Source organism: Bubalus bubalis, chromosome 3, assembly GCF_019923935.1.
Source record: "Bubalus bubalis isolate 160015118507 breed Murrah chromosome 3, NDDB_SH_1, whole genome shotgun sequence".
Classification (NCBI taxonomy): domain Eukaryota; kingdom Metazoa; phylum Chordata; class Mammalia; order Artiodactyla; family Bovidae; genus Bubalus; species Bubalus bubalis.
In genome coordinates, this window is record NC_059159.1 from 25,743,070 (window position 1) to 25,767,184 (window position 24,115).

The 24,115-nt window shown below is 53.2% G+C and overlaps 3 protein-coding genes across 13 annotated transcripts; 1 reads left to right on the forward strand and 2 right to left on the reverse strand.

The window, feature by feature from the left end:
* Positions 1-764: 764 nt before the first annotated feature.
* GNGT2 (G protein subunit gamma transducin 2) lies at positions 765-5,418 on the reverse strand. Of its 3 annotated transcripts, none has more exons than XM_006061950.4 (3): positions 5,042-5,418; positions 2,964-3,069; positions 765-2,504 (listed from the first exon to the last, which is right to left on the reverse strand). In XM_006061950.4, exons 2-3 carry the CDS (start codon positions 3,045-3,047, stop codon positions 2,379-2,381), a joined length of 210 nt encoding a protein of 69 aa, XP_006062012.1. In that variant the 5' UTR covers positions 3,048-3,069; positions 5,042-5,418; the 3' UTR covers positions 765-2,378. The 3 variants fall into 3 exon arrangements, with proteins under 3 accessions (XP_006062012.1, XP_006062013.1, XP_044795016.1); XM_006061951.4 differs by lacking the exon at positions 5,042-5,418 and adding an exon at positions 4,214-4,237; XM_044939081.2 differs by lacking the exon at positions 5,042-5,418 and adding an exon at positions 3,776-3,919.
* Positions 5,419-5,568: 150 nt separating this feature from the next.
* On the forward strand, positions 5,569-15,090 carry ABI3 (ABI family member 3). The gene is made up of 8 exons (XM_025280306.3): positions 5,569-5,999; positions 10,059-10,226; positions 11,309-11,485; positions 12,949-13,034; positions 13,231-13,326; positions 13,510-13,643; positions 14,181-14,318; positions 14,625-15,090. The coding sequence occupies exons 1-8, from the start codon at positions 5,883-5,885 to the stop codon at positions 14,786-14,788; spliced, it is 1,080 nt and encodes a 359-aa protein (XP_025136091.1). The 5' UTR covers positions 5,569-5,882; the 3' UTR covers positions 14,789-15,090.
* Positions 15,091-15,429: 339 nt separating this feature from the next.
* PHOSPHO1 (phosphoethanolamine/phosphocholine phosphatase 1) lies at positions 15,430-22,508 on the reverse strand. 9 transcript variants are annotated; one of them, XM_044939080.2, is made up of 5 exons: positions 22,195-22,508; positions 20,714-20,812; positions 18,845-18,955; positions 17,920-18,041; positions 15,430-17,195 (listed from the first exon to the last, which is right to left on the reverse strand). In XM_044939080.2, exons 3-5 carry the CDS (start codon positions 18,887-18,889, stop codon positions 16,316-16,318), a joined length of 1,047 nt encoding a protein of 348 aa, XP_044795015.1. In that variant the 5' UTR covers positions 18,890-18,955; positions 20,714-20,812; positions 22,195-22,508; the 3' UTR covers positions 15,430-16,315. The 9 variants fall into 9 exon arrangements, with proteins under 9 accessions (XP_044795015.1, XP_044795013.1, XP_044795014.1 ...); XM_044939078.2 differs by lacking the exon at positions 22,195-22,508 and adding an exon at positions 22,033-22,186; XM_044939079.2 differs by lacking the exon at positions 22,195-22,508 and adding an exon at positions 21,921-22,186.
* Between the last annotated feature and the right edge of the window lie 1,607 nt (positions 22,509-24,115).

Sequence of the window (24,115 nt, forward strand, 5' to 3'; positions counted from 1 at the left end):
CAAATACTTGGTTTCAATCCTTCTCTCTCACCCCGGAAGCTAGAAACTCGTTGGTATCCTTGACCACTTCCTGTCCCTCGCCCATCAATTAATGAGATGTCAAGATCTGAAAACTTCATTTCTCAAAGAACCCTTCACCCCACCTTCCCCTCTAGACTTACAGCCTCTGCCCCAACCCACTTCTCCCCGCAGCTCACAATCATCTCCTTAATTCTCTCTCTGATTCTACTCTTTGCCTACTCAATCTTGTCAAAAGCCTTGTCAAAACCCTTCTAAATGCAAACATTACCAATTCACTCCCAGCAGATATGGTGGTTTAGTATCACAAACAAGACCCTCTGATCACCTGCAACTCCACCTCTCCAGCAGCAGATCCTAAATGTCTAGGCCTTTCCCTTGACATTCCAACAACTCTGACCTGATAAGTGTTTGCATTCAAACCTTTGTTCTTTTCTTCTTCATCTTTTCTTCTGTTAATACTGTCCCTTCAGCCAGATTTATATCACCCATTTACAACTTAATCCTGTAGGACTCAGCTGCGAACATCACCTCCCTTTTGAGGCCTTTCCTGTCCTCTGGATCTCTGGTGGCCTTGGCCCACAGTGGCCTGAAGCAGGGTTTCAGCTCCCAGCCAGAGACTGAGGTCAGGAAGTGGCAGTGAGAGCTCTAAATCCTGGCCACTAGACCACCGGAAACCAGTGGCCAGTGACAAGGCCCTGGCCCACCAGCTGTGTAGAAATGAATTTCCACATAGAGATGGAAAGTAGTGAAACAGTTAGTGTTTATTAGGAGGGAAAAAGAGTACAGTACATGTGGACAGACACATGATGGGCTCCGAGAGAGAGTCACACCACTGTGGGAGCTTCAGTCACTTATGAAGCATTTCTTCCAGGTTTCCTTTGGTGGGTCATATGGCTTTGCCCTGTTCTGAGTCTCTATTTGGGACATGTCAGCCTCCTCCCATGTGTGTGGACATGTTTTAGCCAAGGTAGATTTTAGTGAAGAGGGCTATGGGTAGTTGCATCTTTTACTATGAGGTGATGCCCCCTCTCTTTCGACCTCCAAGGAGCCTTTCTATGCATGAGTAGGCTGGGAGGTCTCCTTAATTTCAAGAATGAGGAATATGTGGTCTTTTATCTCCTATCTGGGCAGGGCCCGGCCTCCTCTATCATCCTGCATTTATGGAGTTTCTGCTATTATGGAATTCCTGTCCACAGGGGAGAAACTGTTCAGCCTGGGGCCCATCTATCTCACTCTCTCCCAGGATGCAATGCAGCCACTCAGCTGGATTCTGTAGTCTTCCTAATGTCCCCCTCATACTCCGCACAGACTTCTCTGTCATTGCACTGAACACATTGTATCATGAATGTCTGTCTGTGGCTTCTTTAGACAGTAATCTTCTTGCTAACAAGGCCTAGGAATTAGTCTTTCAGCTCTAAGCAGGATCCAACCTCCCTTATGCTAATCAAAGCCTGGCCTTCTGCTGCTTAAATACCTTCATCAGCTCTCTGTTGCAATGAGAATAAAAAAGAAAGTTCTTACCTGAGCTCACAGCAAAGTCCTTTAGACTTGACTTCATCTTCCTCTCCAGCCCCATGTTTTACCCCTGCTGGATTTGTCCTCACCCTCCCCTCCCAACTGTCTGCAACAGTTCATTTTGACCTTGTTCAGTGCCCTGAATGTCCCTCTGCTATGTGTTCCTACACCAGCCTCGACTCCCCCTTTGCCACTGTAGCACTTACTGATTTAATTGTAACTCTGTTTCCTGTCTTCTCTGCTAGATTCCATGACAATAAGAGCCACTTGAATTTTGCTTGCTCTTCTATCCTAGCCCAACATGGAACAGACACTCAGTAATATTCAATAAATCATGACATCATGACTTTACAAGCTCTTTTTGTCACCAGGCCAATCTCAGGTTATCTAAATGACTGGGAGGAGTTCCACAGGACCAGACATGAGGTGGGGGGAAAGGGCCCCCCCAACTCCAATCCTCAACCCAGAAGCTCTGGATGGAAATGCTGGTTCCTAGGCAGACAGTGGAGGGGGAAATAGGAGGCGTTTTAAGGAGAAGTAACTGTTTCCCAAGGACTGTCCGGGCTCTCAGGGAATTGCGTCCTGAGCCAGGGAGGCTCTCCTGGGAGCGGTTCCAGGTGGGGTCAGCAGTGACCCAGCAGGTGATGGAGGTAATGGGAGAGAAGAGTTCACAGTGGAACTGGGGAATGGATTCATGATGAGTGCATCTGGGCCTCTTTACTCATCCTGTGACTAAAAGAGAGTGAACATCCACTGCTTCCCTGCACATCCCAGGGTACTTGGTTCTGGTGGGGAGAGGGCTGAGGAGGGGCAGGCATTCAGGGTGAGGGGCTCCAGCACCATCAGCTTATCATACAACCGCCTTTTTCCTTGAAGGGATTCTTGTCCTCAGGGATGCCTTTAAGAAGAGGGTCATTTCCTGCTTCAGCCTCCACATAATCCTTGATTTCCTTTCCTGTTTTGGAAATCTGGGAGAAAGCAGAGTGTGGTTCTAGCCCTTTTCTGTTGCTCAGAATTCATGATTTGCTCAGTCCCCAAAAAACAGGTTTCTGGGCAGGGTGGGAATAGAGACAGGAGAGAAGAAAGATGAGAGGCACAGGCAGGTGTGAGAGGGGTATGAGTTCCTTGACCAGAACCAGAGAGCCTGACTCTTACTTGTGAGGGATATTTGGCCAGGCCCAGTCCAGGGACTGAATTGGACACATCAAGCCCTCCAGGCTCTGAGGTTATCTCTTGTGCACCTTTGTGGGAACAAACTTTGCCTCCTCCCACCTCCCAGCCCATTCCAGAGGCACCACTTGCTCTTTCTACTGCCCTGGAAAGGTCCCACCACCCTGCTGTTCATCACACCTTCCTTTGTGTCCCGTCTCCATGAGGACCAGAAAGGGATAGAGAAGAGGCAGCAGGGAGTGAAAGAGGAGGCTCACCAGAGCTCTTGGGTTCTTCACTTCCTTCTTCAGCTGCTCTACCTCCATCTTTAAGAGTTCCTTCTCGCTGAGCTCTTGGGCCATCCTGTCCTGGAGAGATCAGGCCCTGGAAAGCATCCACAGCCAGGACTTTAAATCCCCTGGTCACTCCCAGCTCCTCCTCTGTACTTTCCATACCTCAACTTCTAACCTCGTCCCTGCTCACCGTATATTCTCATCGCTCACCACGGATTCACTGCAGCCCCTGCCCCTAGCCCACTGTGAGCTAGGCTCAGGAGGAGAGGGTGGGGCAGGCACACACAGTCTTTGCCCTTAGATAAGATCTGTCTATGGAGAAAATGGGGATCAGAGCATGGAGAAGGGAGAGAAGAGCAGTTTCTTTCAGTGAGACAGATTTGGGAAGCAAAGTTATTGTTGCACCAACACAGGTAGCTCATTAAGCAGTTTTCAGGAAAATTCGGGTCCTGCCAGAAGAAAGACTATCCTAGTGATTAAGAGAAAGGCTCTGGAGTCTTCCAGACTCCAGTTCCGATTGTGACTTGGCAGCTTCCAAGCTGGCGCGCATCCTCCTTCAACCTTCGTATCCCCATCTGCAAAATGGTATAATAATGGTACCTACCTTACATGATTATTGTGAGGATTAAGAAAATAATGTCTGTAAAATATTTTAACACACTGCCTGGCATATAATAAACACAATGTATTTATCATCATTATCACTACCACAGGGTTATCAGGAAGGCCCGCCTGGTTTCTAACCTCAATAATTCTAAGACTAGATCCCAGTCCAGTGCAACCTCAGCCCCTCTCACCTGCCAAGCAAGAGCGTGCACTTCAAGACCCAGACGAAGGCGTTTGAGCCTCCTAGCTCCTTATCAGCTGAAAGTCTTTAGACAAAGCAGATGGTCTGGAAGCCCAAATCTCTGATGCCTAAGCTGATCATAGTCTCAAGGTTCTAAACTCATCCAGCAGCTTGAGCCTTCCAGACTACCACCACTGCAGGCAACCTGTCTCGCCCCCCGCAATCAGCCCCTCTCCTATAGTGACCCCTCTGGCTTAGAGCCCATTTCCCCATTCTTACCCTCCAGCCCTGCCTGCTCCCCTTCCCCAGTCTTCTCTCCCAAGCCCCCTCCTCCCCTACATCTGAGCCTGCTCTGAGGCTATTTCCAATGAGGCAAGTCCTACACCACCTCCTAACTTCCCTTATCCGAGAAGCCTTTGTGTCCCTCACTCAAGCCCCACCATCTCACCTTGCAAGGTTCTCCAAGCTCAAATTTCATTCATTCGTTCCATGAAAATGTACTCAGGATGCTATGCCCAACAGCTAGGGGCCATGGCCACTGCCAGCACCTGCGTCCATGCTTCTTTGTCTCCATGCCTCCCTCTGAGCCCAGCACACGTGTCTCCCTCAGCAGTCCCTGAGCACAGGGCTCACATCCTGATCTCTCTCTTGGTCTCCTCCCAGGACCACCCAAGGGCTATGTCATTTAACAGTCACTGAGCTTCTGCTCCGGAGAAGGCAATGGCACCCCACTCCAGTACTTTTGCCTGGAAAATCCCATGGACGGAGGAGCCTGGTAGGCTGCAGTCCATGGGGTTGCTAGAGTCGGGCATGACTGAGCAACTTCACTTTCACTTTTCACTTTCATGCATTGGAGAAGGAAATGGCAACCCACTCCAGTGTTCTTGCCTGGAGAATCCCAGGGACGGGGGAGCCTGGTGGGCTGCCATCTATGGTGTCGCACAGCGTCAGACACGACTGAAGCGACTTAGCAGCAGCAGCAGTAGAGCTTCTGCTCAGCCTGACGCCTGTCCAGTGACAAGGGACCCTCTCAAGGAGCAGATATTAAGGGACCAGTGTGGTCAGTGAGGGATTCTTTTTTTTTTTTCCTGACTTTAGAATGACAGACTCCCCAGTAATAGGGGGAGGGAGGAGGCCCAGAGTCCCTCCTAAATTCCCTTACTCCAGGAATCAATTCCCATTGACAGCTCTGAGCTCTAAGAGTTTGAGATCAGGACAGGACCCCGGACATCATCCAGTCTGAGTCTCCTGTGAATTCAGGAAATGGAGCACATACCTCCTGAAGCAGGCTTGATGCTCTGGCCACTGCTGCTTCCTACGACTGACGTGTTAATCTGGAATTTAAACCTGGTGCTTCTCAAAGCCAAGTCCTTCCTGTTGTCTAATCTGAGTCCCTTACGCTCCACTTGGCCAATTTCATCTTGTCCTGCCTCCACCAGGCCCAGAGCATGTACACACACCAGATCTTCATTGCAGGTAACCCTTCGGAGACTTGATAACACTTCTCAGGGGACCTCTGGTTGTATCTTCTCAGTGTCCTGCCTGGTTCCTCTGGCTGCTGCATCGGCTGTTTTCCATTGTTGTGGCACCACCGCCCTATGGGCCCCCAGCATGACCCGTCTCCATATCCTCTCCACCCTCCAGTCCCCTGTCTCTTGGTGACTCATCCCGAGCTTCCCAAGGAAGCCCCCACCCTCTGCCCTTTCCTCCCTTTCCATGAGTGGAAAATCCATCTCCACCTCCCAGAGCAGGCCAGCCCCCTTCCTCCTGTCTCCCACCCCAGCCCCCCCGCAGCTTCCTCTCCAGGCCCAGGGAGCAATCACAGCCGCCCCGACCTTGGCTTCCTCTGCTAGGAGGGATTGGGGGGCTGGGCCCCCAAAGGAGCCCCCCCTTTTCTCCCTTCCTCTGGGCAGGAGACAAAGTGGCACAGGCCCAGGGAGTGGGGACTAACTTCCTCTTGTCCCCTCATAGCATGCCTGCCCTTGCTAGCAGGTTTGGGTCTCACACAGAGGAAACCAAAAGCAGTGAGAGGGAGGGAAGGCAGAGCGACCAATCAAGGGCAGAGTGAGGTGCAAAACCGGCAGGCTCCCCGGGGAGCCGGGCAGAGGCCAGGGGCCATGGCAGAGCTACAGCAACTGCAGGAGTTTGAGATCCCCACGGGCCGGGAGGCCCTGAGGGGCAACCACAGCTCCCTGCTGCGAGTGGCAGACTACTGCGAGGACAACTACGTGCAGGTAAGCAGAGTGGGTGCAGGCCTGGCACCCAGCCCCTCCAGGGGCCCAGAGCCCATCCTGACAGGTGCTTGGCCTGGGCGTTGGCTGAGCTATCCTCCCACTCCAGGCCGGCTTCATCCCAGACCCTTAAATTCTCATGCTGACGTGTGCTCCCGGGCCCTCCTGTACTCCTCTTTCCCAGAGCCTCAGAGATGCCCAGGGAAGGCAGTGCTACCCCGTCCTGCTATAGGCCTCCCCCCAGGCTCCTCTCCTTCCGAACGTCCCACTCAGATCCAGAGGTCTAAAGACTTGTCCTCACACAGCTGTTGGTGCCATCATTCCATATTCACGCTGGCTCTAGGTGAGACTTCAGAAGAACTTCCCAAACATTGTCTTGAACTTGAGATGGATGAGAGAAAACTCTGTCCCTGATAGCTGAGGGAGAGCTGAGAGATGTCACCCTATGTTGGGTTAAAGAGATGGAGTTTGACTCAGAGGCAGGGGGATGGACAATATGACTGCATGCAGCCGACTACCAGCAAAATGCAAGGAGAGTGGCATTTTAGAACAGTTTTCTAAATTGTGGGGTTGTCCCAGGACGTAGAGTAGGTGCTTGGATGAACAGAAAAGGACAGCCTTTATAACGGCCTTGTGAGACAGTATCATTATTCCTGTTTCATAGATGAAGAGACAGCAATTCAGGGAGGCAAGGTGACTTGTCCAAGGTCACATGGCTTGGCAATGGCAGACCTGGGCATCAGCCTAGCCTTGACTTCTGAAGCTGAACCCTTTCCTCTCTGCCTTTCCCTCCCTGATATGCTGGGTATGATTTTAAGACAAGTTTATTTGCACTGGGACCTCCCAGCTCCGTAGGAGTGAGTGTTGAAAAAAAATAAAAATAAAAGGAGAAAATGTTTATGAGAAAATGGCAGATTAAAGAAAGATCATGGTAACAGCAGTTAAAGTGCTTTGCACCTGAACTGCCTTCATTGCCCCCTTCAGTCCTCACCCCAGTCTGTGAGGTGAGGACCACTCCCACTTCACAACCAGGAGGCTGAGCTTCTGAAAAGTTAACTTACATTCCCAGGGTCTCCAAGCTAATGGTAGAACCCGGATTTGAACAAGCAACTTTGACTCCAGAGCATTCCCCCCCAAACCTCTAGTTGAAAATGCTATTCCCACTGTAGATCCTGAGTGACTGTGGGTACTGAAACTGAGCTGGAATGTGGCTTGTGAACTAGCTACATTCCCCCAGCACTGGAAGGCAAGCTCCTCCTATGGACTAGGATGGAGGCCCTCCTTCCCATTCCTTTAATAACTTCTGCACATCTCAAAGCATTTCTGGATGGGTTCTCATTTGCACATATGGGGTGCACACAGAATTTGAGGTCAGAAAGACCGGAGTCCAATGTCCAGCTCCTGGACATGGGACAAGTTTCCCTTGTGATTCTTATACCTTTTATCACAGTGGTCACATGGGTTAAACGTAATAATGTATCAGCACATTTAGCCCAGTGTTTCTCCCTTAAGAAGGCAGGATAAATGGCAGGTGTTACTATCATCATCATCTTTCATCAGATGGATGAAAGACAAATATAGATATTCAAAGTTAATTCTACTGAGGTGAAGCAGCCCTTGCAAAAACCCTCAGGGCATCAGAAACCCTGACCCAGGTCAGAATCCTTGGATTTCAGCTTCCTTCATGCAGAACACTACTAGACCACAGAACCAGTTACCTTCCCTGGCTTCTCCGAGGGTTTTCTGAGGAGCAAATGCCTAGGAAGGATTTGGATGACTTCTCAAAACTGGTCTTAAATAAGACCTGGTTCCCACGATCTCCCCTCCTTCCTCACACCACCCCCTCCATCTCAAGCAGGTGTCAGGAAGCCCTTGGGGAATGGGGGAGGACAAGCTAGGGTCAACTGCAGAGTTCTCTGTCAGGGTCCATTGAGTTTGTAGACAGGGTAATTTGCATGATGAATAAGCAGTCAGCCATGAAGATGGATCCCAGACCTTTGTTTCTCTAGACCTGACTTTGGGTTAAGACCAAAGCCAGGGGTCGGTAGGCATCCAGGCTCTGTCCCCACAGAGCTGGGCCCAAGCAGACATGTTTCCTGTTTGGACTGACAGGAAAAATCCAGTGATGAATTCCACATGCCAGTCCAGGGAGGGGTGAGTACAAGAGAGGCCAGCTAATACAGAGTAGTCACTGCTCCATTCTGGGCCTTCATTTCCTCATCTACTCAAGGACAGTCTTGAGCTAGAATTAGACCTGTTGTTCTTTCTGGGTTGATCTCTTTGCCTTTCCAAGGCACTCAGTTATGTATGTTGATGAGATGTAAATTGGATGCAAATAAGCAGTTCTTAGCCTCTTTGGAACAGAAAGGCATGGAGAAGCACCTGAGGGGAGAAGGTTCTGGGCCTACCCCTTGGTTCAAGTTTCATTGAGGCTACACTAGATGCTCCCAGGTCTCTTTGAGCACCCTGCTTAGATAGGTTCTAGGTCTGTTCTCCACTATGGGCCCCGAGGATCAACTGAAGGCCCTTAACAAGGAGACCTCAGGGTGCAGCCTTACTGATCAGTCTGCTGGTCTCTCCCTAGACTTGCCCTGGATTGGCCCCTACCCTCGTGTCCCAGCCTGAGATGAGGAAGCTGCCTGGGGAACCAAATGACTAGAGAAGTAAACCCTCTGCAGTCTTCAGACACTCCCTGCCCACCCCACCACCACTGCCTGGAAGTGTGGCCCTAGCCAGCACCGGGCACAGTGCCTGGCAGGCAGTAGGGACATGGCCAGCAAGTGTTTGTGTTTGCATTCAACCCACTGATTAATTCACAAATGCATATTCATCAAGTTTCATCTGTATGTTTGGCACTAACTATTCCAGGATAGGATACAGAATAAAACAGATGAGCTCCCTTCCCTCTTAGGGCTTACATTCTAGTGTGTGTGGATGTGTGTGTGGGGGGATACATAATGAAGTACATAGATAAAAAATTTCAGATGGTACTAAGTTCTACGAAGAAAACAGTAAATCTAATACAGAGTCAATACAGAGGTGGGCTAGAGGAGATCTTGGGGTGATCAGGCAAGTGTCTCTGAAGACCTGAAGTATAACAAGTGCAAAGGCCCTGAGGTACAAGCAATCTCAGCTTGATTAGGAACTGAGACCCAATAGCCAATGTGGCTGGAGGACCATGAGTGAGCGGGAGAGAGGAAGGGGATGAGGGTGAGGAGAAAAACAGGAGCTAGCCTTGTGGGACCCTATACTGGCCCCGGTTATACAGGCTACACTTCCCTGGTGGCTCAGACAGTAAAGAATCTGCCTGCAATGTGGGAGGCCTGGGTTTGATTCCTGGGTCAGGAAGATTCCCTGGAGAAGGGAATGGCGACCCACTCCAGTATTCTTGCCTGGAAAATTCCACAGAGAAGCCTGGTGGGCTACAGTCCATGGGGTCACAAAGAGTCAGACACAACTGAGCAACTAACACTTTCACAATATAGGCTACAGTTAGAAGTTGCTTTATTCTACCCCTTCTGGGCTTCAGTTTCTTATCAATAAAATGGACCAAATTATTGGTTCCCAAACACCGCCTTGCAGACCAGAGCTAAGCCAGGAGCTCAGGAGTTACCTAAGAAGCTTTTAAAGGTACAGATTCATTGGCCACATGCCCAGGGGATTCTGGTTAGAAGGTCTGGGATGAGGGCCTGAGGTTGGTTGTTTGGTTTTCAAGTCCAATAATATCTTTTCCAGCCAGTGTTGACTTCCTCTTTCCTTTCTACTGTTCACCATTTATGATCCCCCCTAAAAAAATATCTTCAGGAGGGTGGTAGGGCTAATCCTCAGTGTGACTATCTGAGAAGGGTATCTTTACCTCCCCTTGGACCCAGTTCCCAGGGCTGCAGAGTCACTTTCCTAATACCCCTTGAGTCCTTCTTACCGCATCATTCTTACAGAAACCTCCTCAAACATCTGACGGTAACCGCTTTCTCCCAACTCAGCCCCCATCTTCATACCCTATCGCATCCCAGCCCACAGCCAAGGACCCAGTGGAACATGCCAGGGCTGTGTGTATTTCAGGCCACGGACAAGCGAAAAGCACTGGAGGAGACCATGGCTTTCACCACCCAGGCCCTGGCCAGCGTGGCCTACCAGGTGGGCAACCTGGCTGGACACACCCTGCGGATGCTGGATCTTCAGGCGGCCGCCCTGAGGCGGGTGGAAGCCCGAGTGAGCACACTGGGCCAGGTAAGAGCTGGGGGAAAGCTGCTCGCCTCAGCCCCTAACTCTTCAGCCCCACCCGGACATCTTCTGCAGCAAAAGTTCTTTCCTGCCTTCCTCTACATCCAAACACCCACCTCTATCCCAGAAAGTTGGCACTTGCCAAGCTTTTTGAGCTTCCATGTGTCTCAGGGGTGGGCCTTGTTGCCCTCTTCGGACCAGGAATTCCCCGATGGCAGAACTCTTTCTGAATTCCTTCCTACATGATAGAAAGCAGGCTCTCCCCTTCACAGTGGCTACATAGCATAGAAAAGAGGCAAGCGGACCCTGTTTTCATCTAAACACAGGCGGTGACTTTATAAATATCCCGAAGTCAGACTGCTTGCTTGGCAAGGTCATTCTCAGCCCTGGAAGCCCTGCCACCACCACACAGTGCCCCACCCCATCTCGCATATACACCCTCCTCCTTCCTTCCCGAATCCTTGGCCGAGGAATTACCCCATAAACCACATGCATCAGCCTGGCCTGCGCATCACTCACATGTTCAGTGTGAGTGTGTCTTTTTCTCTCACCCCAGCAGATTGAAGTTCCCACCCTCTCAGAGATGTAGGTTTCTCCAAAGAACATTCCAAGAGGAAGTTGATTTGCTTATATTGTCCCCCAAGGCAACCCACTCCAGTATTCTTGCCTGGAGAATTCCAGGGACGGGGGAGCCTGGTGGGCTGCCGTCTATGGGGTCGCACAGAGTCGGACGCGACTGATGTGACTTAGCAGCAAGAGGGAGAGCTGGTTCAGCCATGATGCTCAGCCACCTCCATGTTATCTCCCTCTGCTCCCAAGCTGGCCCAGTCTCTTCCCAGCACCCCTTAAGGATGCTGTGTTTTCTCTTTTCCTCTGGTTCCTGCTCAGCTAATAATAACTCTTGTTCTCTTCCACTGGAAGTTGCTCCAAAGTGGCTCCATCCTCTCCTGGCAACTCTTTACCCAAATGCTGTGTGACCTCAGGGACAAAACTCACTCTTTCTGGGCACCTCGCTGCCTCCCATGGCCTCTCCCCCTCCCCAAAGTCTTAAGGGAAAGAGCATCGTCACCTCCAACTCTGTCACACAGATGGTGAACATGCATATGGAGAAAGTGGCCCGAAGGGAGATCGGCACCTTAGCCACTGTCCAGCGGCTGCCTCCCGGCCAGAAGATCATCGCCCCTGAGAGCCTGCCTCACCTCACGCCCTACTACAGGAGACCCCTCAACTTCAGTTGCCTGGATGACATTGGCCATGGGATCAAGGTAGAGAGAGGGGCCCCTCCTCTTTCTCCACAGCACAGCCTCTGTTTTTTTAAGGCCATACCTCATGGGGATTTTGTTTCCCCAGTCCATGCCCCATGCAGCGGAAGCACAGAGCCCTAACCACTGGACCACCAGGGAAGTGCCCCCAGCCTCTTCTGCCTCATGGCTCCCTTCGCTCTAGAGCCTCAGTTCTCTTCCAGGACCATGTTCTTGTCCCACCCTGCAGCCCCTTTCCTTCCTCATTCCCTGAAGCCATCGCCCTAAGTGGCTCTGCTGCTCCCCATGGGGCCCCCTTATAGGAGAGGGGGCCCATCTTCTTCCTTTAAAATTCATCACGACCTTTCTCTTAATAACTGACCTTTACCCTTATCACAAGACCTGCTGACAATGCCACCTGGGCTCACACATACAAACTTGTGGGTACAGGATGGGTGTGTGTGTGTGTGAAGGGGAAGAGCGGAGAGGGAAGATGTCAGGGTGCATGAGAATGGTTCCCCAGCCACATGAGAACAGCAACTTCCTCTGTCTGGAGGTTTGAGGTCACTGTGCTGAACAGTCACCCAGAGTTGCTGTTGGGTGGGGAGGGCGGGGGATGCAGGCACTCAAATGAGGACATGCTGAAGACTGGCATTTTCTTCACAGCCCACCTCCTTCTGTGAGGTGGGAGAGGACACACCCTTAATCCCATTTTATCCATTTCTTGTCCCCACACGTCAACATTCCAGATTAGATTGGCTGCTCTCCTGTATCTAAACAGCCCCTTGATTTCCTTAACACAACATCTCCCTCCAAAACAGAAATCACACTCCCTCCTTCAGTCGCTAGGCCCTCTTACCAGTAAGTTCTTCCTTTTATCCAACCTAAATTCTTTATGCCTGAGTTCAAGTCCCTTTTATCTTGTCTCCAGGGGAGGATAGCAGAGGACATCATTCCTCATGTACCTATTCTTGGGGAAACTCCTTCACCAACTGAAGTGCTCTCTTGCACATGAGTTCACAGCTTGTCACTTGTACTCTCTGTACATTCTGCTCCTCTCTGCCCTGAACTCCCCAAAGCCAGTTCCTCAGGCCTGTGAAAATGACAGGTGGGAGGTTTCTACCTCAGCCTCTACCTCCTCAGCTGTGGGCTGGAGTTGGGGTTTCTCAGAGTTAAGGCCCACAAAGCTAAGCGCTCAGAGGCTTTGGGTGAGAATGGGGCTCAGCTGCTGAGGCCCTGCAAGAGGAAGTGGCCTTCAGATCCTGTCTGCCTGAGCCTATGGCAGATTTAAGGCCCGGTCTGCCAAGGGCAAGACTGAGAGGGGTGGCGTGGGAGAGCAGGCTGGGAAGTGGAAGTCGGAACTTGCTCTCCCTCCTCCCCACTCTCCCAGTTCTCGTCTGCCCCTCCCCCGTTTCCTCTCTGGGATGGAGGGGCGCTGTTGCAGGCCCCTGTGGGTGTCAGCCCCCGCCCCCTGCTCCCCCCCGCAGGATCTGAGCACGCAGCTGTCGCGGACTGGGACCTTGTCTCGTAAGAGCATCAAGGCGCCTGCTACTCCCGCCTCCGCCACCCTAGGGTGAGGTCTCCCACAATCGTAACCTGCACCCTCTCCTCTCCCTCCCCTCAACCAGAAACTACTCCCCACCTCCCGTCCCTTCATGCCAGGCGCCAAACTTCCTCCTCCGACAACTGCCTCTTCTCACCCCGAACCCCTGCTCGCCTGCTGGCTTCCCCCTCGACGTCACTTCACCCCTCCTATCTCCCCACCCCAGGAGAGCGCCCCGGATTCCCGAACCCGTGCAGCCCCCCGTGGTGCCCGACGGCAGACTCTCCGCCGCCTCCTCTGCCTCCTCACTGGCCTCAGCCGGGTGAGCCCCACAGGTTTTATTTTTTTTCCCCCACAGGTTTTAGGTTGGGGGTGGTCATGAAGGTGGATTAAGACTGCGGACCATAAGGGCGGAGCTTGTGATTGAAGGGGCGGGGTCAGCTTGGGTACTGAGTTAGGAAGTTGTCCCCCAACCTAGCAAAGCCCCTTTCTCTCTGGTCTTCAGCAGCGCCGAAGGTGTCGGTGGGGTCTCCATGACCAAGGGGCAGGCAGCCCCCCCACCCCCACCCCCACCACCTGCTGCCCCTGAGTTCTTCCTGCTACCCCCTTCGTTGGAGAAACTGTCTTTGCCCCCACCGGGTAAGGAGCCCTGCCTCCTCCTCCTATCTCAACGTTTGGGGTTGTTTTCTCACCTCTCGAGACTTCCCACCCCACCTCACCCCAGTTGGATCCAACTGGGCCTATGTCAGTGAATACTTTGTCCAAGGTAGGAGTGACAGGAAGAAAGCAGAAGAAGCAGGCTAACATAATTTAGCCCCTGCTTTTTACCAAGTCAAAGCTTCTCATCCATTTTCTTGCTTAAATTTGACTGCTTAGGATCTTCACACTCCCATTCAACAGATGAAGAAACTGAGCCTGTGAAGTTAAATTAAGTGACTTGCTCAAGGCTTGCCCAGCCAAGTGGCAGAGTCTGATCACCCTACACTGTTCAACATTGCTGTTTACTGAGCACCTACCACCCGCTAGAGGCACTGTGGGAGGAGCAGGATGAACAAGGGCTGCAGGCAGAGTACATCGAATGGGTAGATCCCAGGGCCCTGCTCTCCAACAGTGAAGTTTCTTGGAGTGGATGGGGTTGCCTGTGTCACACTTGCAGCCTTTCTGCTTCTCTCCCAGCCCCAGAGCTGCCCATGCCCCTCGACCTGCCCCCTCCTCCACCCCTGGATGTAGATGATCTGGAGCTGCCACCTCCACCCCCACCAGGCTTTGGGTCCGAAGAGCCCAGCTGGGTCCCTGACGCATACTTGGAGAAAGGTACTTGAGTCCTGGGACTGAAGGGCAACAGATTGTGGGGTCAGGTTTCCCCCCACTTTTCTAGCCCAGAGCCATTCTCCCTTCCATTTGCAAAGGTGTGACCCTGTTATTCCCCACACACCCACACAGAAAAGCAGCTGGCCTGATATTGAGTATTAGCTCAGCTGAGGAGGAGCCCAGGGCTTGGTAGAAGGCATCTCCTGCCCAAGTCCCCATGGTGCTCTCTAGAGTTCAGGGTGTGGGCCCCAGCATCCCAGGGTGCAGCAGGAGGCACATCTCACGGCACCCTCCCCTCTCTCCCTCCAGTGGTGACACTGTACCCATACACCCGCCAGAAGGACAACGAGCTCTCCTTCTCTGAGGGCACAGTTATCTGCATCACCCGCCGCTACTCTGACGGATGGTGTGAGGGTGTCTGCTCCGAGGGGTCTGGATTCTTCCCTGGGAACTATGTGGAGCCCATCAGCTGACAGCCTGGTCTCTGCGATGCTATTCAAGCACTGCCTTGAGTGAGCCTGAGTCCCACACCAAAGCCAGCTTCACTCAAGACTGGACAGGCTTGCACACCTCTGGGCTGTTAACTGTTGTCTGTCCCTTCCCCCCACTGCAGTGGGAGGGGGTCCTGGGAGAGGTACCCAGAAGCCTGCTAGAGACAGGAAAGAACTGGAAGCCAAGGTGTTTGGTGATCTTATCCACAGGAGACCCTTGGACCATGCAAGACAGGGTCTCCAGCTGCAAGTGCCAACTTGGAATAAAACTGGTGACCTCTTGATGATTGCCCTGCAGGGTGCGGTGCGGGGTGTGCTGAAAGATTGAAAGGTAACCCGGTTTTTAGGCTCCCGCTGACTGAGTCCCTTTGCCTGCCCTAAGCAGGAATATCTCCCATCTCCTCCCTACTTGAGCCCTCTCCATGAGACCCTTGTGCCTTTCTGTGAAGACAGGCTGCACCCTGCTCTTTTGCCTGTTCCTTGCTTTATGAATTCAGTCTTGGTTCCCCAAACTGGACATTCCTCCAAGAGTGGGGTCCAGCTCCCTCACTTAAGTGGGGCTTTCTGAGAGATCATCTCACCCTCATCCCTCAGACTGCGGCACGAGAGATCTCAGTCACCTCTGCCCCTTTACCTCCTTTATAGCTCTGAAACACCAAAAGAGGAGGGGGTTGGGTTTCAGTGGCCCTGCTTTAAAACATCATGGCTTTCTGTTCGATACGGGAGGGGAGGGGTTCAGAGGATCCAGTCGGCGGGGCGACTTTGGTTAAGTCCCTGGTTTCTTGCTGCATAGAAGAGGCTGGGAGCGAGGAGGAGACGTCGTCGCGTTCTCTGAGGTCCCTGGCTGGCCGGACCCGAGCCCTGGACAGTGTGCTACCTCATTCCACCACCAGGAGGCGATTGTTCCCTCTGGCATTTCTTCCTGTGGGAACGCTGACAAGCGTGCGTGGGGGGAGGCAGGAGTGTAGTGTAGGGTCACAGAAGGTAAAGCAAGACCTAGGCCTGAGACTGGCGTCCGTGGAGAGCACCATCTCTCCGCGGGGAGTCCGGGGCTGAAGGGACGGGGGGAGGAATTTCAGGACCCGTGTACCCCTGACAGAAGTCTAGGGGAAGGAAGTCATGAGGCCCAAGGCAACAGTTAATGAAACACAGTGGGAGATGTTCCTTCTCTACCCTGCCAGGCAACCCTTTCCTCCCAGTTGGGAGGGGGCAAGGTTTTTGGAAAACACTGCTGCCTGCTTGGGTCTGCGCACCACCCTGGCGGGGCCAAACTCCAGAATTCGCTTGCAGCGGAACTGGGGGAGACAGCCAAGCTGGGTTAACTGCATAGATGGGGACAGCTCCGAACTCTCTCCTCCAGCCCCCAAATGGACAAGCTCCGGATTCCGGAAATTCCCAGAGGGACCCACCAAAACGAAAGGGAAAGGGAATAATAAAACTAGGTTTGTCTTTCCCTGTCCCCAGCCCCCTGGCCCCCTTCCCGCCGGGCGCCCCCTGCAGGCCGCGTCCTCAGCACGTCTTCAGCACCTGTTGCAGATGGAGGCGCACTTCGGTGGCATTTTCCCAGGGTACCACGCTGGCGCGGAAGGAGCTGGGCTCAGCCTTCTGTGCCTCCTGGATAAGGCGGTGCATGGGGTAGCCGCGGCGAGGGAAGGCCACATCGCCAGCGGCCAGCAGCCCCATGGGACAGAAGTCGTTGGCGCCGTCGCCCACGTAGAAAAGGCGCTCGAAGTGTACGCCGTCGTGGGCCCGCTCGCGCAGGTAGTCGCTGAGCACCTTGTGCTTGCACATGTTGGCGGGGCAGCGCGCGCAGCTGTGTGAGTGGAAGGGCCGCAGCGCCAGCAGCCCCCGAGCGTCGGGCCCGGAAGGGTTGCTGAAGATGCGGCGGAACAGGCCTTGGTGGCCGGCGGCGCGCAGCGCGCTCTCCACGCCAAAGGTGTTGGCGTCTGAAATGAGAATAACCTCAAAACAGGAACCCTGTTTGGCCACAAACTGCAGCAGTTCGCCCATGCCGGGCGACAGCGGGATGGACTCGTAGACGGCACGCAGGTCTCGCGGCCGCACGCCCTGGTCGCCCAGGTACTGGAAGACGCTCTGCATGTACTCGTTGTAGAAGCCCTCGCGGTAGGTGGCACGCAGGCTTTCCGGGAGCCGCTGGCCCGGCGCTGTGCGCACGATGGAGTCGTCGCTGTTTTCGTCCACGATAGTCTCATCAAAGTCGAAGGTCAGGAGGAAGCGAGGCGAGCCCTGCGCAGCCATCCCGCCGTCCTGGGAGCAGGGGAGAGAGGAGCAGGAGGAGGAGGGAGCAAGCGAGAGGGGGCGCGGCAGGAGCCGGCCCAGGAGAGGCAGGTTAGCGGGCCACGGCCAGAGATGCTGGCACATCGAAGACCTGAGGAGGACCCAAGGCTGGTTAAGCTGGTTAAGCAACACCGACGTCCCCACCCCTGCCTTCCCTGTCCACCCTCTTGCACTTCTGTGTTAACTGCTCTGGGGTTTATCCTCAGGGGACCATCCTCCTGAACCCTGAAGGGCTTCTTTGGCACCTTTCTTCTACTCTCATCTGGGGCCATGGAGGCTTAACCAAAGTTCAGGAGAGTGGAAGAATGGAAGAGCAGCTTCCAAGGAGTCACTCCGTTGGGAAGGTTTCTGGACTAGATCATTCTAGAGACTTCCAATGACCCCTTGTTGGTGGTGGACACAGGGAAGGTGGGAGGGACTCTCCACTCCTCTTCCCTAACATAGTCAAGGGAAACCATTCATTCATTCATTCAACTGGAGCAGATCTGTCATTCCCCTTTTCAGCCATGTAGAGCTGATGGCTTGTAGGACTGTGATGGATAGTAGAAGCCAGGGAAGACTTGATGGCACTACCCAAGGCATGTGGGCAATCAGTGCCAGACCTGGAGAGTGAGGTGCCTGGGCTTCTGCATTGGCCAGAGAACTGGATTTTAGCTCTTGGAGGAACCAGGTAGGTGGACTGACCACCCAAAATCCAGGCAGGCTCTGTGAGCTGCTTCTAGCCAGGCGGCACTGGGCAGGGGTCCAAGGATGGGACACAACTTCTCTGGGGAGTTTCAGGGCCCTGTGCTGACAGCTCATCACTAATCACTTGCCAATTCCCTGGGAGGAACTTGTCAGCGGATGGGGTTTCTGCCAGAGTCCGAAGCAAGCGGGCAGCAGGAGAAGCAGTGGGACTTGGGGAAGTAGGAGCCTCCCGCACCAGGCCACGACATACCTGGGAGATGGGCAAGGAAGAGGAAAGAGAGCGGCAGTGGCTGAGAAGGCAGAAGGCGAGGTAGTGGGGCATGGCTGGGGTGGAGGGGATGAGGAAGGGGTGGGGAAGAAGAGGGCGAGGAGGATGTCATGCTAGGGGAGCACAGGGCAGAAGGGACAGGAAAAGTGGGGGTGGGGAGCTCCAGGAAGTCAGGACCTTGGGATGGTCATGTTAATGGGGGATAAGGGAGAGGATGCGGGGCAACATGGCAAGGGTGAGGGCATGAAGGCAAGCATGTGGAGAGCAGAAGCCCTCTGCAGCTTGCCCCTGCCCCAGAGGGACAGCAAGCAGACTGCACAGCTTCAGAGTATCACTGTGCTGTCTTTCTCCTTCTCAACCTTCCACCCCAATTAGTTAAGACAAAACCACTCCTCTTTCTGGTTTCTTCCTAACTCCCTTTCCAATATTCCTGTGATGTTCATGGCCTGGCACATCCTGTAAAAGGGAAGTCCAAGGCTCCTAACTTCTGAGTTGGGATTTGAACCTGGCTATCTGCCTCCCTAACAGAATTGTCCCTTCAACTTCATGCCTACAGTCACTCTCTGGTCTCACCAACATCTGAGTTTCAGTGGCCCAGGATTCCTGGAGTTGAGGATATAAAGCATCAGGGACCCACGCTTGGGATGGAAGCTTTCAGGGATTAGTGGAGGCTTAATAGAGGTGACAGCAGGCTTAAAAGAGGCTGGAGAGGGCTCCTCCCACCCCATGATGAGAACATGGAGCTGAGGCTTCATCCTAAGAGACCCCTGGAGGGACCCACTTACCCTAGACAGGCATCGGAGGCCAGTAACTGGAAAACACCCGCTCATTGTCAGTACATCACCCCGAGCACCACCTGTAGGGATTGTTGGCCTCCAGCCGTCGGTCCAGGGCTCCTGACAACCATACAAGGTCCGTGTGAGGGTGCCCGGTCAGGTGGTCGTGTTTCTACCACCAACATCCACCTGATCCTATCCCCTCTCCTGAGCCTCAGGAATCACTCAGTAAAAACAGCCCATCAAATAAGCTAAGGACCACAGGGACATTGCTAGGCATCCTCTTAACAATCCTTCATGATGCTGGAGAGGTTACAGATATTACTGAAGACCTAGAAAGGGTAACCAACTTGTGCAAACATCACCCACTATATATGGCAGAGACAGATCTCAAAACCAGATCTCAGAGTCTGAGACCAGTGTTTTTTTCTCTATATGTTCATTGCCCCTTTCTTGTGTATGGTACATCATGGTTTACAAATCAGCTTCACTCACATTCTGTCCTTGCTCATCACAATTCCATGGATTCAGCAGATGAAGAGGACTCAGAGATTAAATAACTTGTCCAAGGCTACGATGTTTCCTTGGGGCAAAGCCTGGTTTGTGCACTCCTGGCCACACCCTTGCCTGCCCTCTGTCCTCAAAAGGGAAGAGGCAGATGCCCAGGGCTGGGCATCCACTGCAGCTGGAGGGCTAGGACCCCTGGGTACCACAGGTGATCTAGGACTGTCTCACTCCCTGGTGCTTCTAGAGACTGGCAGTCCGCCAGGAGTCAGGTTGAAATTTCTGCCAGATTTTGCTATGTGACTTTGGGGACAGTATTTAGCTTCATGGGGGCTTCACCAATGCTGCTTCAAACCTACAAGTCCCAGTTGCTCCCCTCCACCCTGGGTTTAAATGAGAGACTAGATGCAGCTGGGACACATCTGGACCGCTACTGAGAGCCAGGAGACTAGACAGGGGAAGGAGCAAAGGGCTGGCTGGCTGCTGCCCTCTGGTGGTGAGAGTGGGTGACACTGGGTACCCCTCTGACTTTGTCAAGGTGACTCTCCCCAGACCATCCCAGGACAGCAAGGAGAAGCAACCGTTTCTCAAGAAAGAGACGGGGACTTCGCAGGAGCAGGGCACCAGTCAGAGGAAGGGCTCCCTCCATCTTGAGGTACCCCATCTGTCCCCACTCCCTGGCTACACATGCAATGTGGATTTCAGCCTTTTCCCTAAGAATTTGTAGTCTAGGAATCTAGTTGTGGACAAAGCTGAATGGGGCAGTGGGCAAAAAGAGGGAAGGGATTGGGAGAGGAGACACAGGTCAAAAATATGGGAGAGAAGAGGAGGGAGGCATGTGAGGTAAAGGAAGGGCATGTTTGGGGGGTTAGAGGTGGGAGGGCTGTCCCAGGTCCCATCTAGATGGACTTTCAGCCTTCCAGAATCCTGGCTGATATCACATGTCCCCCAGGGGACAGGTGAGTCCAAAGAGGAAAGGTCAAAGGATGCCACACCCCTTGTAAAAGCAAACATGGACAGACACATGCCAGGCAGATATGAAGATAAAAGGGTCTCCAGGAATCACCCAGAGACCAGATTTCATTTCTTTGCTCTTGATTCTTTTTTTTTTTAATTTGGTGGAATAGTCTACTTGTTTTTAATCATGTTCAAAACTTCTCAGCAAAAGTTAGGTTCTTTTCATCTAATACTAGTATTCAGGAAAATTAGACAAACGTTTATTGTTGGTGAGTTGCCCTTGTTTTAGTCCCTAGAGGTCTTCCCGTCGAAATTGAGAAGGCCATGCTGCAACACCCACCCCTACCCCACAGTAGTCAGAGATACCCCAGGCCCCGCTGAAATCTGGCTCTTGGGACATTCAGAGAGGTCACTCACCTCTGGAAACTTTCTCCTGAGTGATTGAATCCTCTTGTGGTCACCAAATAGAGTCCCTCAGAGGAAAGGGGGACAGGACCTCTGAGCTTTTCCAGCAGGCTAGAGCAGAGGACAGAAGGGTTTCATTGGGCTGGCAGGGAGTCCATATTCTGGTTGTACCTAAAACCAGTGTTTCCCCCACCTCCACACTGGCCCCTCGCACCCCTGCACCTTTTTACGCAAGTGCTGTTACATTATATCCATGGGAATAGGATGGGAGGACACCTTTGGGGTGGGGAAACAAAGTTTGAAAATTCCCATGAATGGATGGTTGGAGGCCACAGGGCAGTGTTCCACAAGAAACTGCAGGATAAGGATGTGGCAAGGGCAAGGATCCCAGAAATACTACAGTAACAAGTCCTCTGCTCAAGACTAGGTCTCCTAGTATCTATCACTAGAAATCACTTTCCACCACTAAGCTGGAATTCTCAACCTCCCCCAGACAGCACTCCCAACTTCACCATGGTTTCTTCCTTGGTCCCTTCCTTCACCACTAGCAATGCATTAGAAAAACAAAAGCCCAGAGAGGTCAAGCTAACATCCTGGGTCACACAGCATCAGAATCAGGATTAGAACTAGAATTCAAGGGTCTCTGCTGCCTCTTGGGAAAACTGCAGCCAGAACTTCCTCTATTGCCCTGGAGACTCCCCTTGGGTTGTAAGCTTGTTGTCCTGACAGCTGGGTTGACGTCCTGGAGCTCTGGTGCCAGTGAGAAAGATAGGACCAGGAGTCACCTCTGTGTTTCCCTGCCTGGGTAGACAAGCTAGGAGGGGATCTTCAGTGGACAAGGAGGTGGCAGCTGCCGGTGGAGTCTGGGGAGAGATATTTTTAGAGGTGGCTGGAAAGCAGGCACTCTGGCACACCCCCAGCTGGCCGGTGCTTCGCTCCAGTGCGGGGCGGCGGGGGGTGGTGGAGGGGGGACAGTTCGGTAGCCCAGGGGACTCGTGGGTGGCAGGGAGCAAGGAAGCACGGATTCCTTCGCCTTGTCTGTGTCGGGAATGTAGCGATAGCCAGACACCTAGTCCCTCGGGTAGGAGAGGAACTCATTCCTCTGCTCCAGCGACTCCCCCACGGACACGCGCGTGAAGGAGCGCTCTTAGACCCAGCGCAGCCCCCACCCCACGCTGGGATCCCAGCCTTCCCCTACCTCGGCGAGTCCAGGACTCACGTGGGGAGCGGCGGCAGCAGAGGTCTGTCCCGGCTGAGTTTGGAGTGTGAAGAGTAGGGGGACACGGGCTAGCTGAGGTATTTGGGCTCAGGATGGAGCAAGGGGTGCTTACGGGAATTGGAGGGGATGCGGTGTCTTATCCACCCCCGGATTTCTGGGCTTCGGCTCTCACGAGTCCCTCCAGTCTGGAGGGGCCGTGGATGATATGCGTCTGGGCCGTCCCCTCCACTTGCCCCCCATCCCCCCAGGCCGCCGCCGCGTCCCCTTTAAATACCGGGGAGCCGGAGCCGGAGCCGCGGCTGGCGCTGCGGCTGCCGCAGCACCGGAGCCCACCGCAGTCTCCGCACGTCACAAGCGGTTGTCCAATCACAGCGGCGTCAGAGCACATCAAAGGGGCGGGCCGCCGGTAGGCCACGCCTCCCGGCTGCTCCACAGGCTCCCGGAGCGCGAGCGAAGGTGGGATTGGGTGCCGCCGGGAAGGGTAGGAGGGTGAAGATGTAGCGCATCCCTTCAGAGGAGCGTGGGTGGGGGGCACCCTGATTAGAGCGGCTGCTGGGCTCTACGTAAGTCCCACCGACACACCTGGAGGTGCTAGGGCAATGGACTTTCTCCACCCCCGCCTCCAGAGCTCAGATCCCCGGGACTTGCAAAAATGCACTCCCACCTCCAGCCCTCATTCTGTTCTGCGCTCCTAAGCCCGAGGGCAGGCTTCGGTTGACCCCGCCCAGGGAAAAGCAGTTCCTCTCCCACGTGCGCAAAGCTGGGCTGGCTGGGTGCTCTCAGCCCTCCAGGCGCAGTCACTTCGCCCCGCTACTTGGGACCCTTGCCCCGGTTACAGGTTACAGAGGACTGCGGACTTTCCCGCTCTCCTATCCTGTATACACTGAGTTGGGGACCAGACTCTCTGCCCCTTTGCAAGTAGTGTTGTAAATAAAAAGCCCGACTTTCTCCTCGCTTCCTGAGTCCTTTCCCAGCCACACCCGCTCCACCCTTATGCCCTCCCACCCTGGTGGTGAGGAGTAGAGATCGTGTTGAGAGAGGAAAGACATTTACTGAGAACACACTATGAACCTGGTATAGTACTAGGTCGCAGCACTTAACGTTTGAATGTTGACGGCAGGAGAAATTGAGTTCAAACCCCCGCGCAGCTAACTCAAACGGGGTCACAAAGGGACTGTGTTAGCTAGGAAGAAGGTGGTCACCCCTTCTAACTTCAGTCCTCCCTAGTCTCCCTGGCTCCATTCCTAGAAGAAGAGAAGGAGCAAATGCAAAGGGCCTGAGTCATCTGGGAGCTGGTAGGGCTGGAAACCAAAGGTAGCAGGGTCTGTCAGGGAGTACCCTAATCTCTGTGCTAGGGGTTAGGGGTTCATCGATGAACAGGACAAATGTGTGCCATGCTTCCATATATACAAAAGGAAACAGACGCTTTAAAGCTGCAAACCTGACCGTTGATACTCTTACCAGTAACTCCCAGTGTCCCAGCTCCTTCAACTGATTGGCTGCTTCACTTCATCTCACAGCCCTGTCTTCACACCTCACCTTTTTCTCTAGCTCTCCTGTTGGGGCCCTCTGCCCCTCAAGACCAGGTCCACCGCATTTGCTGAAGGAGCTCAGCCTGGACATCATCTCTTGCCCTGTTGTGCACCCTGCAGCCCCTTTTATTATCCTGCCACATGCACTAACAGAGCACACAGTAGACGCCCAAGTGCAAGCGCACAGGGTAGGAGGGCCCCAGAGGAGATCAGGCATGGCCTTCTTGACCCGAGAGGCCTTTTTTTTTTTTTTTTTTTTTGAGAGGCTATTTTTTCCTAAGCCATTTTGTGATCTTAGCCTGGCCACAATGATTATTATTGATAGGTCTCAGTAATTAACGAGCTTAAGGAAAGAACACAGGAAAAGCAGTCAAGAAAAAATAGTTCAGTGATAAAACAGAGTCCAAGTTCACCCTCAAGGGATACATAGCAATCTGATACATATCTTTGAGTTCTGCAGGAACTCTGGCCCCAACCCAGGCGGAGGATGGAATGATGGTGTTGATCCTTCCAACTTCAGTCAAGTAAAGCTTGAACTCTGTTGACCTTTGCCCCAACTCTTTGCTGAATCTCCTCTGCTCAAGCCCCTTCATGAATACTCATATACCAGACAAACCCCTTCAAAAACGCATGTACCCTTAGCTTAAAACTTCTCCAGTTTTG